The 18576-nt window shown below is 45.2% G+C and overlaps 1 protein-coding gene across 8 annotated transcripts in view; it reads right to left on the bottom strand.

Moving 5' to 3' along the window:
- Positions 1-1532: 1532 nt before the first annotated feature.
- Positions 1533-18576, bottom strand: part of ST6GAL1 (ST6 beta-galactoside alpha-2,6-sialyltransferase 1) — a 127731-nt gene continuing 110687 nt past the window's right edge. For all 8 annotated transcript variants that reach the window (XM_045539886.1, XM_045539884.1, XM_045539888.1 and 5 more), the window contains 3 exons: positions 9177-9275; positions 7771-7945; positions 1533-4510 (listed from right to left, as the gene is read on the bottom strand). In XM_045539886.1, the coding sequence (XP_045395842.1) occupies positions 4269-4510; positions 7771-7945; positions 9177-9275 (516 nt within the window). In that variant the 3' untranslated portion in view covers positions 1533-4268. The remainder of the gene's footprint in view (positions 4511-7770; positions 7946-9176; positions 9276-18576) is intronic.

Raw genomic sequence — 18576 nt, 5'->3', positions numbered from 1 at the left:
TCAGTCCAGGCCCTACCCAGCCATGCGCCCTTCACTGTTCTCTCTATCCCCAGCCCAGGGGACTGCGTCCTAGCTGGAGAGTTACAAAAGGGGATGGGGAAGGTATTAGATTAGTTTGCTATGGCTGCAAACTCCAAAATACCTCAAACTGCATGGATCTCTCCTAGCTCTAGAAGCTAGAACTCTGAGATCAAGGTGTGGGCAAGGCTGGTTTCTTCTGAGGGCCACAGGAAGAAGCTGCCCCACGCCTCTCTCCTCGCTTCTGGTGGCGTGCTGGGAATCTCTGATGATCCTTGGCTTGCAGAAGCATCACCCTGATCTCAGCCTTCATCACATGGTATTCTCCCTGTGCATGTCTGTCTCCAAATTTCCCCTTTTCATAAGGACAACAGTCAGATTGGATTAGGAGCCCACCCTACTCCAGTGTGACCTCATCTTAACTACTTACATCCGCAATGACCGTATTTCCAAATAAGGTCACATTCTGAGGTACTGGGGGCGAGGACTTCAACATACGAGTTTTGGGTGGACACAACTGAACCCATTGTAACCAGTGCCCTGTTTTTCAGTGCCCCACCTTGAAATTTTCCCGCTCATTTCTTCTTATGCTCTTAATGAGGAAACACTGCCCTTTACCCTCCTTCTTTCCGCCAGGCACTCCCCATGCATGTTTCCATTGTCTAATCATGTGCTTGTTTAGAAATTTCATGGACTGAGTCGTGAAACAGCCTGGATCCCCACCAGATTACCTCATGGCCACAGTTAATCTATAGATAAGCAGCTTTCAAGATGGCCCAGCCCATTCACCAGGTGGAGCAATAATTCCAGATAGTCATCAAGACAAGTTATGCTGATCAGCACCTCCTTGCCATTCCTGAATGCCCTTCATTCCAAATTCCATTTTTAAAGCCCTATCGTCAGCTCAAGGCTTCAAAATGGTTTCTTGGAGGCACGAGCATTGGCCATTTCCCCACTGCTAGCTCTGGAATAAAGTCACTTTCCTTTCACTATACCTTGTCCTCGTTAATGGCTTTTTGCAAGCAGCAAACAGCCAAGCCTGCGCTTGATTACACTGCAACAAGGGGGTGGGCAGCTCAAAGGGAAAAGGGATCATCCTCTCTCCCCTTACTCATGCTCCTCCTCAGGATTTTTATCCAAATATTTTGGGTATTCTTGTGGAACATCATTCTTTTAAGGATTTTAGGGTTTTGGAAACCCAGGCAAAGACCTTCCCTTCATTCTGCTTTCTGCCCTACTGCATCCCTTCTTTGAGGTGTTCAAGGAACAATAGCTTAGTTATTTGCATCTAGGCAACAGCAAAAGCAAGAAAAATCAATAAACCAGTCAATATTTCAAAGAGACTATCCTTCCAAATAAGTAAGCATTCCTTTTCCTGGAGTATTGAAGAGGAAGTCTAAAGCCAGAGGAGCTAGTGGAGGAGGACTGAGAGATTCAAGATCTCAGTTGTGTCCTCTTTGGAGTTGGCAATCAGCAGTCGTTCCCTTAGCAAGTAAGAAGAGAGGAAGCAACTTAAAAAAAAAAAAAAACCACACATTTATTTCAAAATTTTACATAATCTTTGGGTAATTCAGAATTAGCTTAGGAATGTTCCAGAAGTTTCTGAGATTAATGTCTCAGCTTCAAACCAATAGCAATAGCTTATTGATTAGTGGAACGGTTAGAGAGGACCCCATGATACAGGACAAGGAGATGACTCTTGAAGAAGACAGAGAACCTCATGCAGATAGAGGCAGCATTCCCTTGTAATTTATAAATTACCTGTCACAAATATTAAACATCTCACCAGACCAACAATAACATACACATCTTATTTTCATTTTACCAAAGTTTCCATGTATGGAAAGCACAGAACTAAACGTTCTGTAGACTTCAGAATCATATTTAAATTAATTTGATTGCTTATATTAATAATAACAATTAAAAACTAGATCTACCCAGTGTAGACTCAGTCTCCACACCAACATGTATCTCCTGCTGACAGGATCCCACCGTCCTCTGCACTCAGTGGTCATGAGTCAAAGATGACAATGAGTGTGTCAAATCAGAACATAAATCAAGCGAGGAATTAATGGGCCCAGAGAAAGGGCAAAGGACTCATCCTATACAGCAGTTAAGCAGCCCAAGGGCTCTGCTCATTCCCAAGCAGAATCTGACTTGAGCTGCAGGCAGGGAGGAGGAGGACCACATTCTAGATTGTCCACTGCCTCGGATGGTTTCCTGGGTGTTTCAGGTGGGGTAGTTGTTGTCTCCCTGAGGACAGGACCTCCTCCCCCCAGCCTCCCTCACAGCAGGGTCCAGCCCAGGTGTGAGCACAGAGCAGGTGCTTAAGAAAGGAAGGAAGGAAACCAGCATGTACTGAGCACCTACTATGTGCCAGGTACAGAGCTAGGACAGGGGCTTTCATGTATTCCTCACAACAGCCCTGTGAGGTAGGATCATCACCCCATTTTACAGATGTGGAAATAGAGGCTCAGGGAAGAGAATTCGCCCAAACTGACACAGCTAGTAAGTAGGGTAGCGTCAGTTTGAAAACCCAGCTCTTCTCACTCCAGGCCTGTTTGTACTGTCTACATATCCCAAGGGTTTGGCAGTAAATGAGTGTCCCAGCTCTAGGGTGGTGTTGGTCTGGAGATCAAACATTAGATCCCCTTAAGCATGTGGGGCCAGCCAGGAGAGTGCAGAGGCCTGGGTCTAGGAGCCCTGGCCCTGCAGCATTACTTTCTGACCTTGAGCAAGTCACTTAACCTCCCCACACCAGGAGTTAGACCTGTCCAGCGGAGTTTCCTACCCAGGGAGAGGACTTAGCAAAACCATCTGGGGAGCATGCTGGTATGCCACAGTGAGCCACCCTGCCTGGAGACTCTGATGTTGTTTCCTTGCAGAGAGGGGTGGAGGGTATGAAAATCTGATATCGCACACCTCACACTTGGTGAGAATCAGTTATGAACTCCGAGGCTCTGACCTCTGAGAGTGATGTAAATCCTAGGGACCTGCACCCCTACTCCCTGAGAGACCCTCCACAGAAGGCCCAAGAGGTCAAAAAAATTGGAGTCAGAATCCTTTTAAAGCAGAAAATGTTTAAAAGTTATTTGGGATGGGGAGACTACTTTAAATGAGGGGGAAAAAGGTTGTGGTTAGGAGATTTGAGTTTGGCATTAAGGATGAGCTGGAGTACAGTGCGCAAATGCAGCTGGCAGGACAGGGTCAGTCTAGGCCGCACCTGAGAAAGCAGGTTTTGGGGATTTAGCTGTGGGGCTGCACTTACTACCTCAGACATGGGTAAGGAGCTTCCTCAAAAGTATCTTGTGCCTCTAAGTTCAGGCAGGTCTTTGAGAATAAATACGGAAAGGAAAATATAATTCAAATGACTTAGACAAAATCTGCTTGCCATGTTTCTCCTCTTTCTCTGAGACTCACTCGAATGCCCCCAGCTCTGTGAAGCCTCCTATGACCCACAGATGCAGTAGATATGTGGCCCTCCTGGGCATACGGACAGCAAGCCCTCTCTCTCCAAGCCCCCAGTGCACTGACCACACTGAATCCTAACTGCCTGCCTCTCCCACTGACATTGAAGACAGAGACTGTATCTCTGTGTATCTTTCATCTCCACATGGAGACGGAAGGTGGACTAATCAAGACCCTTTGCTCATAAGCACCCAGGGTAAGGATAAGCCCAACCAGCCTCAGCGATAGGAACATGTCCCGGGAGTAGGGACCTTGGAAGCAACTTTATTTTAGAGGGGTTGAGCATGTTTCCAATGCCCTCTACCACTTACTCTCCCACCAGTGCTACCCTGCATTGGGCACAATCATAATTTGGGAGAGTTTCTTTAAAACATGATGTCAATATCTAGATATAGATTTCAAACAATATAGAGCATTAGTTTGTGAAAATGACATTATTGAGTTGGGAAAAACAAAGCCCAGCATTGGCAGTCCTGGAGAGAAAGGTGGATCTTGCATCTACCTGTGTGGAAGTGGGGAAGGATGCTGTCTGGAAAGAATGCTGAGTGTGTGTGCATGTGTGTGGAGGTTCACACCCTCTTTGTGAATACAGGGAAGGCTAAGCCTGGTTCCTTGCCCTCAGGCTCCTGAAGCCCCAGAGCTCTTGCTGACATGAGCCCTTAGAGTTTGAGGAGCAGGCTGGGATTATTCAGGAAAATGGTCTTTCCAGGCTGGGGTGGCCAAAAGACCAGCCACAAGATGCCTGATGGAGAAGAGTGAGAGGCCTGGTTGGGGGGCTGTGCTCAGCAGCGAATGGTCCTGAAGCCAGGCAGTGTGGCTTTTCCAAGCAGGTAAATGTCCTCATCTGTGCCCTCATTGAGGTGCTTCACCAAATTCTTCTCAAAGAGCAGTGGGTGGTAGGCGCCCATGGTGCAGGCAGAGTCGAAGAACTTCTGGTAGTAGTAGCACACATCAGTCTTGCGCTTGGATGGGAGGAACTCGTAAATATCCACCTGGTCACACAGAGTCATCATGATGATGATACCTGGAGAGGGGAGCAGAGATGAGTCATGCACGACAATCCACCCCAGTGCCCCAGAGCTCTGCCCAGTGGCCCCAGCAGCTCAAGACCCCAAATTTGGAGAGATGTCCATTTGGAGTTTCTACTTATTACTATGACTCCAAATCTGAGTTATTTTGGCAAGTTAAGCCCAGCACAGTGTCCCTTAGGATGCAGGCCATATGAGCCTTATGCACCTTTGTATCCCCAGCTCCTGGGTCAGGGCCTGGTGAATAACAGGTCCTCCCTAAACGCTGGCAGATTAAAGAACTCCACCAATCAGCCAATGAATGTATTAGTGGAATAAGCTATACGAAGTAAGAGGACAAGATGACTGAGCTGATTGAGGAGATGACGACAACATGTATAGTTAACACTTTCTAGCAATTTTGCATCCTGAAGAGTCTCTTGGATGGTGCAACTGGGGGCAAGGTTGTTCCTTGCAGTACTTGAAGGAAATAGCGTTGGGGAGGGGAGACTTTTCTTCTTTAGCTGGGAAGAAGGGCAGTTGGAATGGGAGCACCCCATGGGCTGTGTTGATGGACTCCACTCATTCAGGCAGGGAGACTGGAGTCCAGGAGATGGGGCTCGGGTTGGTGCCCTGCAGGGAGGTTGTGCGAACTCTGGGATGCAAGCCCAACCAAGAGGCAGAAGACTCATGCTATCCCCATGCTTGTCCTCAACTGGTTGAGTCATCCTGTATAGGACAGGTCCTTTCTCTGGGGCCCAGGCCCCTCACCTGCCCCAAGGGGGTGATCTACCCAACCCTCCTACTATGTGGGTTATTGTTAGGATTAAATAAGAGCATGGTTCTAAAACCCTTTTTGTACACCATAAATACTGTCTAGGAAATCTTTAAGATGGAGCAGTTCTCTGTGAGAACAAGACTGTAAACTATTAGCAGCAACTTTTCTCCAGAAGAATCAGATATGAGAAAAACCTTGCCTCTGCCCTCTCACTGCCCCTGGTTCAGTGAAGGAAAAAAGACAGCTCTGCCACTGAGTGATGTAGGCAGAGCAGAAGTGCTTCTGAGAACTCTGGGAGGGAGCACGTCCCATAGGAGAAAGCTCAAATAAACCTCCTGGAAGCACAGGTGTGGGGTGTGGAGGGGGCAGTGGCCACCGGTGGTGGAGGTGGCAGCACAAGCAATGAGAAGGTGTGTCCCTCAGGATGCCAACCACTCCTGCTCAAAAGGGCTCTAGGAAGAGCCCCAATGCACCACCCAAATGTTATAGAAAAAGGCATGAAGAAGGCATGATATCATAAGATCCCAATCTCTTCCTATAAGGAGTGCCTCTAATACTGAACACTTCTTTATTCCTTTATTCAGGGAACATTTACCAAAAGGCTACCCCATGTCAGACCCACAGAGATAAGATAAACATAGTTCCCAGCCTGAAGGAGTTTGCAGCCTTGGTAGGGGAGGTAGGCAGACCAATCACACAGTGGTGAAGGGCTGGGGTCACTGTCTCAGGAGTAAAGGAGAGGCCATAGCTGATTGATGCCCAGGCCCAGCCAAGGCTGACCAACACAGACAAGAAGTTCCCCTGTGGAGCCCTGTTTTAACCCCAGGTTAGTGCCAAGCTGCTCAACTGCTCTTGCCGCCGGAGTTGTGTGAAGTACCCAAGAGAAAATAACCCCATGGAATCAGGACACCCCACCCCAGATGACCTTGGGGCAGGGGAATCCCTCTCCTGCATGTCTGCATTGCTGCTGCTACGCCAGACCTGCGACGGAGGCCTGCTGTCTGCCCCTGTCTGACCGCCCTGCATAGCTTGAGGATTTATAAGTAATAAAAACCTCTTACACATTTACATTGTGGGTGTGTCATTGGAGCTGTGCCCACAATCCTACGGCTGACGACGAGGCTGCCCCAAAGGGAACCATGCAGGTGGATCCCCTGATGGTGCTCTTCTGCCTGGGCCTCTGCTGGCTGCTGGGGACAGTAGCTACCAGCTAAGTTAAGAAAGAAACTCGAACACTTTCATTAAAAGCTGCCATCTAGTAGGAAAGGGGGGGGCCAGGGGGCCCATATGCACATATGGATCCTGGAGCCTCACAAAAATTGCCCAGTGGCCCAGCCCAACTCCAGGAGAAAGGGAGGGAAGGGCAGACAGACCCTGAGGTGTGGAGAAAGTGCTCTGGCTGGCATTCAGGACCCTCTGTCCTCTGCCCCCCTCCTTGGCTCCCACATCTCGTACATGCCCCATGCACAGTTGGGCTTCACTGCTCATTCTTCCCTAGGGCCATAAATAGGGTGTTCACTAGGTGGTCAAAGAAACACAGGTTCCAGTATAACTCTGCAGAGCAGTGTTAGTAATCCTGTCTTTTGTTAAAAATTTGATATTTTGTTTATCATAATTTTTGCATTAATTGTGATCTGTAAAGACATTGTATTAAGTTATTATTTATCTTGGCTGGATGCAGTGGCTCATGTCTGCAATCCCAACACTTTGGGAGGCCAATGCAGGAGGATTGCTTGAGGCCAGGAGCTCTAGACCAGCCTGGGCAACATAGTGAGACCCCTGTCTCTACAAAAAATAAAAAAAAATTAGCTGGGCTTGGTGGTATGCACCTGTAGTCCCAGCTACTTGGGAGGCTGAGGTGGGAAGATCACTTGAGCCCAGGAGTTTGAAGCTGCAGTGAGCTGCGATTCTACCACTGAACTTCAGCCTGGACAACAGAACAAGACCCTCATCTCAAAATAATAATAATAATAATAATAATGAAATATTATTTATCTTTATCTTACTGAGTTTTGGGGTACCCCTTAAATTGTATACCTGAGACAAGTGCCTTGCTCACCTCTCCTCAGGCCCAGCTCTGCTCCTCCTGTGTCCTGCCCCCCCCCAATGTTTCTATGCTTCCCTTTCCTCCAGCTCCACCTGCCAATCCTCCCTTCCCCACGGCCCAAGCCAAGGCTACTTCCTCCATGCAGCTATCTCTGACTGTACAGCTGGAAAGGGTCCTCTCTCCTGTGACACCGGGTGATCTTGCCCTCCTGGCACAAATTGGATATTGTCTCAGACAACAAATTGACCTCCCCCACTTGAAACCCTAAAAGAGATAATTATATCTTATTTATCTCTGTATTTTAGATAGAACTCAGCAAGTGTACAAGCAGAGCAAAGTATTAATACTTGTTCAGGGAACAAATGAACACAGGAATGAATGAATGAGACCCCAGAAGAAAGCTACTCTTCTAGAAACAAACACACGTGGTCTTTCTCCAGACATGGACTCACCAAGCATCCCGGAAGATGGGGGGTTTGGCTGAATCTCTTCTGGGGAGATTTCCTGGAGGATGTCCCACAGCTCCCAGGGCATCTGGGGCTTGAGGATGTAAAAGGGCTGGTTGGGATGCAGCTTACGATAGCTCTTGTAGTTATTAAAGAAATTATAGTCCGGATTCTGGTACCACTGAAAAAGAAGGAAGTGGTCTTCTCAAGGGAGAAATGTGCCAGTGGCAGTGCCCCCCCAAGCAGCCATCCTCGTCAGAGGACTCGGGAGGAGGAAGGTCCAAGGCGGGTCCCGAGGCACAGCCCTTCCTGGGAGCAGACTGCAGACTTCTCCGCATCACAGGCCTAGCATGCAGCCCGTGCTTATGGGGAATGTTAAGCTTGCTCACCCTGGAGCAGCTTCTGACTTCAGGATCACGGAGGGTAAGAATGGTATCAGAGCTGAAAGGGGTTCTAGGTACCACCTAACCCCATCTTTCATTTTCAAAGGGGAGAAAACTGGGACACAGGTTGCCACATCTATTGGTTCGGAGTCCCTCTCCTAACCCAAGCAAATTTAAGTTCCAAGTGAGATCAGTGCAAAACTGTAGAGACTGAGGTAGTGAGGGTGCCAGGGATCACCAGAGCCTGCCAGCTATTGGTGGATCCAACTTAAGAATCAAGCGTCCCAGGAAGAGTGCTCTCTGCCTTTCCTCCTTAAGGCCATTCTCCTGAGGCCACTGCAGCCCCTACCGGGGAGTGGCCAACTGACATGCACAAGAAACAGTGAGAGCACCATTCCAGAGGGCCTGAGGCGCAGCAGGCCGGCAGCTCACACCTCCTTCCCTGAAAGAGCTGGTGTCGCAGATCTGCACCCTCTGCTTAGTAAACCAAGTCCCGGGACAGGTGACTGCCACTCTCCACACTCGTTTCCCCAACTGTAAAATGGGAGCAATTATGCTTCCATCTACTTCCTTAATTGTTTTGGGAATGAAATGAGAAGAATTCTGGAAATTGGAAGTATGGACAGAAGTAGTCTGTTTATAGGTAATCTTATTTACAGGTAATTTTATTATTTATTATTTACAGGAACCACAGTAACCACTGTCTATTCCTGCTGGTGCTCACCAGGAATAACTGCATCAGTGAACACAATCTACCCCCGATGGTGAGAAATCCAGCCACTGTCACTCCCAGTACACAGCATAATTGGGAGACAAATACATGGCAATGCAGGGGAGAGCATGGAGAGCAGTTGGCATGGGATAGAAATGCTTCTGAATCTGCCAGTCCAGATGAAGTGGGTGCCCTAAGACTCAAGTAGCCAGCCCTCGGGGATGGCCCAGCTCAGCCATGACTTAAAAACCTAGGAACTCAGGAAAATCTGGAGGCAAACAGAAAAGTCAATCCGTTTCCCATGGACGCCCACTTACCTTTGGGATATCTGAATGGTATACAGATGGGTCCCACACAATTAGGATTCCTTCGTTGTACAAACTGTCTTTGAGGAAGCGCTTTTCTGTGGTGACCAGCTGCAGGAAGAAAGAGGCAAACTGTGACTTGGACGTTGACATGGAAATGTTTGGCAGGCAGTAAGCGCTGACGTACCGCAGGTACCACCTGAGGCTCCAGAGCCCCCTGTGAGCCTTCTAAGTTTTGGTGCATCACTAACCTCAGTGAGAAGAAGGTAAAGGTGCCGGCCTAGACTGCGCTGACCTGAAGGGACATTCATCACAAGCCATCATCCATCCAGCAAAAACTGTTCCACTCAGACTTTGAGATTATTTGAGCAAAGGCATAGTGAAAAGAGCACAGTATCCTAGTCCCTTGTAGTCACACCTTGTGTGGGGGGCCAGGATTTTAAGTCAGAATCTCATATAATCAAAATTATCTCCGGAAATCTTTTCAATCACCTATAAAGTCCAGTACACAGCATGTGCCCATCATGGTGTATCTCTCACGAAGTCCAATGCAGCTAATGGTTTCTGTAGCATCGGAACAGACTGCTGTGTCTGCAGTTGAACAGCAGATGAAGTATCCCGTTAGTGTGGAGGGGCCACAGTGTAGGCAAAAATATGCATCTTCCAACAGAAGGTGAGATGCTTATGTGCATCTGCTAGGGGAACCAGGCACAGCCTCTCCCCCGACACTGGCTCTCGGGCTGGCCTGGAAGCTGGTGATTATACCTGCCTGGCTTAAGCATGAGTGTGACAATTCTGCAAAATGTATTCAGTCTTTTTTAAAAGCATATCTATACTCTTTGACTCAATAATTCCATGCTTGGGAATCTATCCTAAGAAAGAATCCAAATTCAGGGGAAAAACTTACGCATGGAAATGTTAATTAAATTATTTATCAAGCTCTGATTCGGGGGGCGGGGCAAGGGCAATATATGTAACCTAAACTTTTGTACCCCCATAATATGCTGAAATTAAAAAAAAGATTAAAAAAATACTTATCAAAATAAGAAAGGTGCAGTAGAAGGCAAAAGACACTGGCCTTGGACATGGAAAGATCCAGGCTCAACTCTTGGCTTTGCCACTAACTTATTTTGTGACCATGAGTGAGTCAGGTAATCTCATTAGACCTTCATCTTCTTATTTGTGAAATGAGAACACCACACTTGCTTTGCTCTCTGAAGCAGGAGCTGTCTTGAGGATCCAATGGACAACATGAGTGAATGAGAAAGACAGAAAAGTAGCCCCAAAGGCTTAGCAATGAAGGGAGCCACATCCCTCTTAATAAAGCCAAAACTGATATATGAGACCAGCTGTCAGACATTCACCTTAAAAAGCAGGTGGGCAACGATGTTGCCCAGTTGAATACTAAGAGAAACAAATGGCAGAAATCCAACCAAGAATTGACTGAAAATGAAAGCAAGAATCACAACAATAATCCCTCCCCACCTCGCTCTCCATCAGCAAGGCTGAGCCCTAATCAAGTCAGTGCAGTATCAGAAAACAACTATGGGAAGGGAGATGGTCTGTGCAACCCAAAGAGCAGCAATTTGCCTCTAAGATCATCGAGCTAGCCCTATCCCTATACCTTCTTGCAGACGTAGGAAGTTCCTGGAAGCTGGAAGAATATACTCTCATTTCCTCAGTGTATTTTTAAGACAAGAAATACTGGTGGTAGGCCTGCCTTGGCCAGAGACTGTGCAGCCACACTGGGTGCTAAAGAGCCAGAGGCAAGACACAGTCCCTGCCTTCCAGGTGGTCACAGGCTAGTGGGGAAGGTGGATAATTCGACAATGACTGTACACCCTGTGATAGTGCAACAGTAGAGGTGTTGTGAAGATGGCCATTGGGTAAGTGTTAAGGGACAAATAAGAACATGCCAAGCTAGGAGAGTGTAAGGGGCCAGAGAGAGGGTATCCCAGACAAAGAGAACAAGTGTACGCCCCTGGGTGTGCGTGTGCGGGAGACATTGCTAGGTGTCACCAAATATCTGTTCTCTCTGTTTTCTTTGATAACAAACACCTCTGATTCTTACCTCAGCCCATGGCTACCTAAAATAGACTACCTGAAATAAGAATTTCACAGCCTCTCTTAGAGATAAATATAGCTGTGTGACTAATTCTGGCCAACGGTGTGTAAGCAAGTGTGACTTCCAGGAAGTGTCCCTAAAGGGAGGGTCATGCCCCTCTTTGTTCCTTCCTCCTTCCTGCTGCCTCAAATATGGATGTGATGGCTGGAGCTTGCGTCGTCATCTTGGACCATGAAGTGGAATCCTCATACTGAGAATGGCAAACCCACAAAATAGAAGGAACCTAGATTCTGACACGTGGAACACTGCACCAACTCTGGAATGTCCATCTCTGGACTTCTTTTACATAAAGAGAGAAAAACATTTTTGTCTCTTAAGCTAGAGTGGGGGGATGTGCAGAGTGTTCCTGTCACTTGCAGGAACAACTGGTACGGTGAGCAGCCTGTTTGGGAATTTCACGTTGTTTGGTACGGCTAGGATACAGAGAAACAGCTGGAAGGGATCAGAGAAACATAGGCAGAGCCCATGCCAGGGAGGTTAGGTTTCTTCAATAAGTTACAGGGACCAGTGAAGGGTTTTAATTGTGGGGGATCAGTTTTGGATTGGTGTTTTTAGAGAGAAGAAGACCAGACAGAAGCTCCTGCTGTAGCCTAAGAAAGAAATGACAAGTGAAGAAAAAGAGTTACAATTGCCAACAGTTCACTTGCAGACTAATCGGATGTTCTAAGTGAAGCAAAAAGGGATCAAAGGTGACACCTGGACTGCAGGCCATTTCCTGAAATAAAAATATGGAAAAGGAACAACTGGTATATGCCCATGGGAGTGAGGTGTTGTGGAAATTTGAATTTCCAGGATAAGATGACTGGCCTAGAGTCCCACCGCTGAGAGGTCATAAGAACTAGGAATGGAACCCACATCTTCTAGCTTTAAAATTATTTCTTCTTTCCATTGGGAACACTAACTTACAACACAGGCATTCAGTGCTACAGTCCAAAGGCAGAGCAGGCTTCCTGGCAGATGGGACTTTGCAAGATAGACATGATTAAGCTGGTGACAGGGAAGCCCCAAGAACAGAGGGCCTTCCCTTCCACTACTCTACACGTGTCTTCCAAGACTCAGTTCTGCAATTGTGCTCCCCATCCTTATCTCACCCTATACCCCCCAAAAACAGCTGGCATATTAAAAGCAATACATGTTTTCTTTAGCTATGCTTCTTTCTATGCAGAGAACTGATGCCAGGAGATTTGTACATACTCATGAGGATTATCAATAACTGGGATTTTTAAAAATGTCTCCTCCTGCTACAGCCCCTCTCCAGCAATTTTCTTAGTATGCAGAACAGGAGGCTAGCAACTTCTGGCTCCCTGAGACTTTCCCAGCTGTGACTTCACTGTCCTCAGAAATTCCAAAAGAGATGCATAAAGCTTTCTTCTTTACAATAAATGATAACAGTAATGATAATAACAAATGCCATTGGATGATGCTTACTACATGCTAGGTACTTTCATTTATCATCTCAGTTCATCTTTATAACTGTCCTAGGAAGTAAGTGCTAATATGCCCATTTTATAAATTAAAAAATAGCCTTGGAGATGCTAAGTAACTTGCCCAAGTTACACAGCCAGTAAGTAGCAGAGTCTAAATTTGAGCCTTATGTCTGGCTCTAGAGGCCACACTTCTACCCTACATGCTATACCACCTCACACAAAGCAGGTACCATAGCTCTTGGGGGAAGATGTCAAAGAGCACTGGGTAGGAGTATGGGAGTGTCATGAGAATTTGCTTCTTGTCTGAGTTGTAGCATGTCATAGGTGGAAGATGATCAAAGGATTAACTGAGGCCCAGAGGAAAGAGACAATTGTCTGAGACTCCAAGGCAAGTTTGGGGCAGAGCCAGGACCAGAGCCCAGAGATAGGCTCCCAACAGAGTATTCTTTCTGCTCCAGCAGGACTACACCCATAAACCCACCAGACATTTAAATAAGCACATTACGAGGATCGGGTCACCCTTAGTCCTCCTATGCACAACAGAGAAATTTGGTCATTCACTTGGGCTACTAGAGATGGATGAAAAAGCAATCCATGAAACTGGCAAGAGGTGAAGATAAATGAAAGTTTTATCCAGAGAGGAGAAACAGAAGGTGGCCAGGGCTGGGATCTGTGGAGGGAAAAGGGAAAAACAGCAAGCACCCCTCCCCTGCAACCTTAAATGGACATGGCTTTGAACTTATCCAAATCGATTCCTATCATGTGACTTCAAAGATTTTCTCAAAAAAAAAAAAAAAAGATTGCCTCAAAACTGTTTGGGGAGTTGAGAGTCTGGGTTCCAGCCCTGCTCTGTGTCTGTTATAGCTTCCTCTGTGGTCCAAGGTGGGCCACCGCCCAGCTCCTGGCCTCAGGTGACTTACTTACAGGCATTGCCACCCTGCAAGGCCCTGCCCAGGGGATCAGTCATGCCTGGAAGAATAAAGCCCTTCTCAAACTCCTCTACTTACCTGCGTGGGGAGTGTGACCCAGGTTTGGAGATCCCAGTGGGGAAAGGGCGCTCATGATGAGGACAATTACTCACTGCCAGAGCCACAGAGCCCTGGGAACATCTGCCAGGAAAAGGCTACACCAGGGAGATGGAGTGTTGCTGTTTTAAAAACTGGTTAAAGGAACCTTTCCAGTTATAAAGTAACAAATGCTCACTGAAGAAAGTTAGAAAATAGGATAGAATACACAAATACATACATTATAAATAAGACACATAAGGCCCTTAGACACTACACGTATTTAATAAATGGCCCCTGCTATTCTTTCAGGATAAGCCCCATTAAGTAATCTGGGAACGTCCCGGGGGGAGTGCAGTCAGCACACCTCGTCACTAGACACGGAAGTCGGTTTTCTCTCCCCAGCTAGGACAAAGGCTTCTAAGGAAGCCAGGGGGTCTTCTTGCCCCACTGTCTCCCTTCTCAGGCTCACTGAGTGCCGCAGGTGCTCAGTCGAGTCTCACAGAAACCTTCTTACACTTATAGTCAAAACTGGATTTATTTAAAGACCCACATTTAACTAACTCTATCATTTTCCTGTTGACTGTCACACCTGGCACGGGGGCCTACATGCCTGACTAGGTCTGCTGACCTAAAACCTCTCGGTATGACACCGTTCTCTATAAAAGCCACCTTCTCAATAAGAAAAGTGCCTTTTTGTTTCCCATAGCTTTGTCACAGCCCAGATGCCCATAAGGCAGTCCTGTGCCGTGTGGGGCAGGGGAGTGGAACAAACATGGGTCCCGGTGCCCTCAGAAGAGAGCTCCTGTCAGGAGGATGCCTCTGCCTGGGAGAGAAGGAGCTACTCGAAGGCAGGACTCCACCAAAGCAACAACTATTTCCTCGGTCACTTCTGGGTATCAGGTGCTCTCTGTGTGTAGTGGGGGGACTCAAGTTTGTTCATCCTCAGAAACAGACACAAAATAAGATAACTGACTAGGACAAAGGATAAAGACAGACCGCCAGCTTCCCAGGATAGCAAGATAAGAAAGGCAATGAAAGGAAGGTGTCAATCGAGGTCCAATGGCACAGAGACGCTGCCATGGCACTGCCCATGATTAGAGCATTAAAGGAACAGCCCATAGTGCTGCTTGGGAGCGGGGGAAGGAGGGTTGGTTTGCCTGAGGAGGAGCAGGAAAGGCTTTCTTGAGAGTGGACAGTGTACCCTGGGAAAGTGGGCCAACCTTCCTCTCAGCCTTGGCATGATGGTGCACAGAGATCTAGAAGTGCAAGAAAAAAACTGTTGTGCTTCAGTGGAAAACCATACATTTTCTACACCACACCTTTCCCCTCTATTAGATTCTGATTCTATGGGAGCTATTGTACAACTCTTTGCAAATTGTAGGCAACTAATAGACGTGCTTACTGAATCTTGCTGAGTAGAGTTTCCATTGACTTCTCCCCCTCCTCTCTTTCATGGAAAAACCAGATTCATTCATTTACTCCAAATTTGTGTTGCTTTGATTTTTTCCTCTGAACGAGTTGTAACATCTTTCTGGTTCCCTAATACAAGTAAAATAAAATCTTTACCGCAAGTTCATTTTTATATCTGTATGAGAGTCACGATCTTGCTTTTTTTGCTTTTTTTTTTTTTCCTGAAAATTATCCTTTAACAGAAGTCTTGTCTCCTTTCTGCTAGGCGCCTCTCAAGAGGTCTCAGGCCAGCTCACCTCCCCTGCTAGGAGACAAGATGCTCCCCTACCGGGATTTGGGAAGGTACGGTCCTTCTCACACCGGCAGAGACACGCCCTCAAGCTTCAGTAGTGCCCATTGCTACCATTCACAAAGCACTTGCTGCATATCAGCCCCTGGGTGACACGCTCCACACATAGTAATTCCTCTGATCCTATGAAGACCCTGCATGGTTATGTTCTTATTTCTGTTTTACAAATAAGGAAACTGAGGCTCAGTCATTCACGTAGGAAGTGCTAGAGGAGGAATTTGATCAGAGTCTATTTGACTCCATACTCTTAACTCCTGGGCAATCTTATCTTGGCTTTAAATAAGGTTCCAGAATCTTTGCAGGATCAGAATTTGGTCCTTTGCAGTGAGGACAAGTGAGACACCATGAAGAGGTACCCAAGGAGCAGGTAGGCTCCCCAATCTAAGAGAATGTTCAGGGCTACTTCATGCTCCCCTCTTTCCCTTGCTGCTGTCTACTGACCTCCAGATCACACCATCCATGCATCAAACAGAGCTTGGTTTCTCTCTAAATTCATTCTGTCCAACCTCAAACTGGCCCAGCATGGCCTGGAAATCCTATTCTATTCCTCTGGCTTACTAACTTTTCCACTCTCCTGAATGACAGTTTCAAATCTCTTTGCTCAAACCTCCTCTTTCCCCTTCAACCTCCCTCCACCATGACCTTGAATCCCACTTTGTAGAGAATAGAAGCCCTCTCACCTTCATAATACAAACTGCCTGGAGCGACACCCTCCTGTCCTTCTTCCCGTCTTACTGTCTCCTGCTGGGGTTAACCCTCCCCTGGGCTTCGACTCCATCATCATTTTCTCAGGAACTACTTACTGTCTTCTCTTTTTAATATATTCACATTTTCCCTCTATCAACTGGCTTCTCATTGATTTTTTAAAAAATGTTTTATTATGATAAAATGTAACATAAAATTGACCATTTTAGGCATTTTTAAGTATTCAGCTTAGTAGCATTAAATACATTCACATTGTTGTGCAACCATCACCACCATCCATTTCCAGAACTTTTTCATGGTCCCAAACCGAAACATAGTATGCATTAAACAGCAACTCTCCATTCTTTCCCCCACCTCCAGCCTCTGCAAACATCATTCTACTTTCCGACTCTATGAATGACTACTGTAGGTACGTCACATAAGTGAAATTACACAGTATTTGTCTTTTTTTGACTGTCTCCCCCAGTTTTTTCCCACTGTGGTAAAATATATACAACAAAATTAACTATCTTCCCCATTTTTAAGTGTACAGTTCAGTAGCATTAAATACATTCACATTGTTGTGCAACTATCACCATCATCTTTCTCTAGAACTCTTTTCAATCTTGCAAAACTGAAACTCTGTACCCACTGAACATTAATTCCCCATTCCCCTACCCCTCAGTCCCTGGCAACCACTATTCAACTTTTCGTTTCTATGATTTTGACTATTCTAAGTACCTCACATAAGTGGAATCATATAGTATTCATTTTTTGTGACTGGCTTTACTCAGCATAATGTCCTCAAGGTTCATACATGTCACAGCATATGTCAGAATTTCCTTCCTTTTTAAGGTTGAATTATATAGTATTTCATTGTATGTATATACTACATTTTGCTTATCCATTCATCCATTGATAGACACTTGGGTTGCTCTCACATTTTATATATTGTGAATAATGGTACTCTAAACATGTGTGCATGAATATCTCTTTGAGACTCTGCTTTCAATTCTTTCAAGTATATACTAATAAGTAGAATTGCTGGATCATATGGCAATTCCATTTTTAATATTTTGAGGAACCACCAGACTGTTTTCCACAGTGGCTGATCATTTTACATTTCCACCAACAGTGCACAAGGGTTCCAATTTCTCCTCATAAGCCATCCTAATAGGTGTGAGGTGTTTTGAGTTGGATTTCCTTAATGATTAACAATGTTGAGCATGTTTTCATGTGCATATAAGCCATTCTTCTTTGGAGAAATGTCTATTCAAGTCCTTTGTCCATTTTTGAATAGAGTTGTTTAATTTTTTCATTGTTGTTTTAGGTTCCCTATATATTCTGTATATTAATTCCTTATCAGATATATGATCTACAAATATTTTCTCCCATTCTATGAGTTATCATTTTACTCTATTGAGATTGTCTTTTGATACACAACTTTTAAAATTTTCATTAAGTCTAATTTGTATATTTTTTTCTGTATTACCTGTGCCTTTGGTGTCATAATCATAAAATCATTGCCAAATCTGATGTCATAAAGTTTTGTGCTATGTTTTCTTCTAAGAGTTCTATAGTTTTAGGTCTTCCATTTAGGTCATGGATCCATTTTGAGTTAATTTTTATATTTGGTGTTAGGTAAGTGTCCAACTTCATTCTTTCACATGTGGATATCGAGTTTTCCCAGTACCATTTCTTGAAAAGATTATCTTTTCCCCATTAAACAGTCTCAATACACTTGTCAAAAATCATTTGACCATATATGCAAGGGTTTCTTTCTGTTCTTTCTATTCTATTCCATTGATCTATATGTCTGTCTTTATACCAGTACCACACTATTTTGATTACTTAGCATTGCATTAAGTTTTGAAATCAGCAAGTGAGGGTCCTCCAGTTTTATTCTTCTTTTTTACAATTGGTTAGCTATTTGGGGTCCCTTGAGATTCCATATATATTTTAGGATGGGTTTTTATACTTCTACAAAAAATGTCATTGAGATTTTCATAGGGATTGCACTAACTCTGTAGATCATTTTGGGGTGTTATTGACATCTTAACAAATATTAAGTCTTCTAACTCATGAAGACTTAATACTGTATAAAATGCAATATAATTATATCTGACTGATATTGGACATCTTTCCATTGATGACTTCTTTAATTCCTGGCAGAAATCTTTTGTAGTTTTCATTGCACAAATCTTTCTGCCTCCTTGTTAAATAAATTACTCAGTATCCTTATTTTTTGACACTATTATAAATGGAAGTGTTTTCTTAATTTCTTTTTTAGATTGTACACTGTTAGTGTATATAATGTAAACAATTCAGCTGATTTTTGTATGTTGACTTTGGATCCTGCTACTTTATTAATTTTTTTTTTTTTTGGTTCTAATAGTTTTCATAATGGAAT

Source organism: Lemur catta, chromosome 1 (assembly GCF_020740605.2).
Source record: "Lemur catta isolate mLemCat1 chromosome 1, mLemCat1.pri, whole genome shotgun sequence".
NCBI classification, from domain to species: domain Eukaryota; kingdom Metazoa; phylum Chordata; class Mammalia; order Primates; family Lemuridae; genus Lemur; species Lemur catta.
Note: the sequence above shows the minus strand (reverse complement) of the source record. Positions and strands in the feature narration are given on the sequence as shown.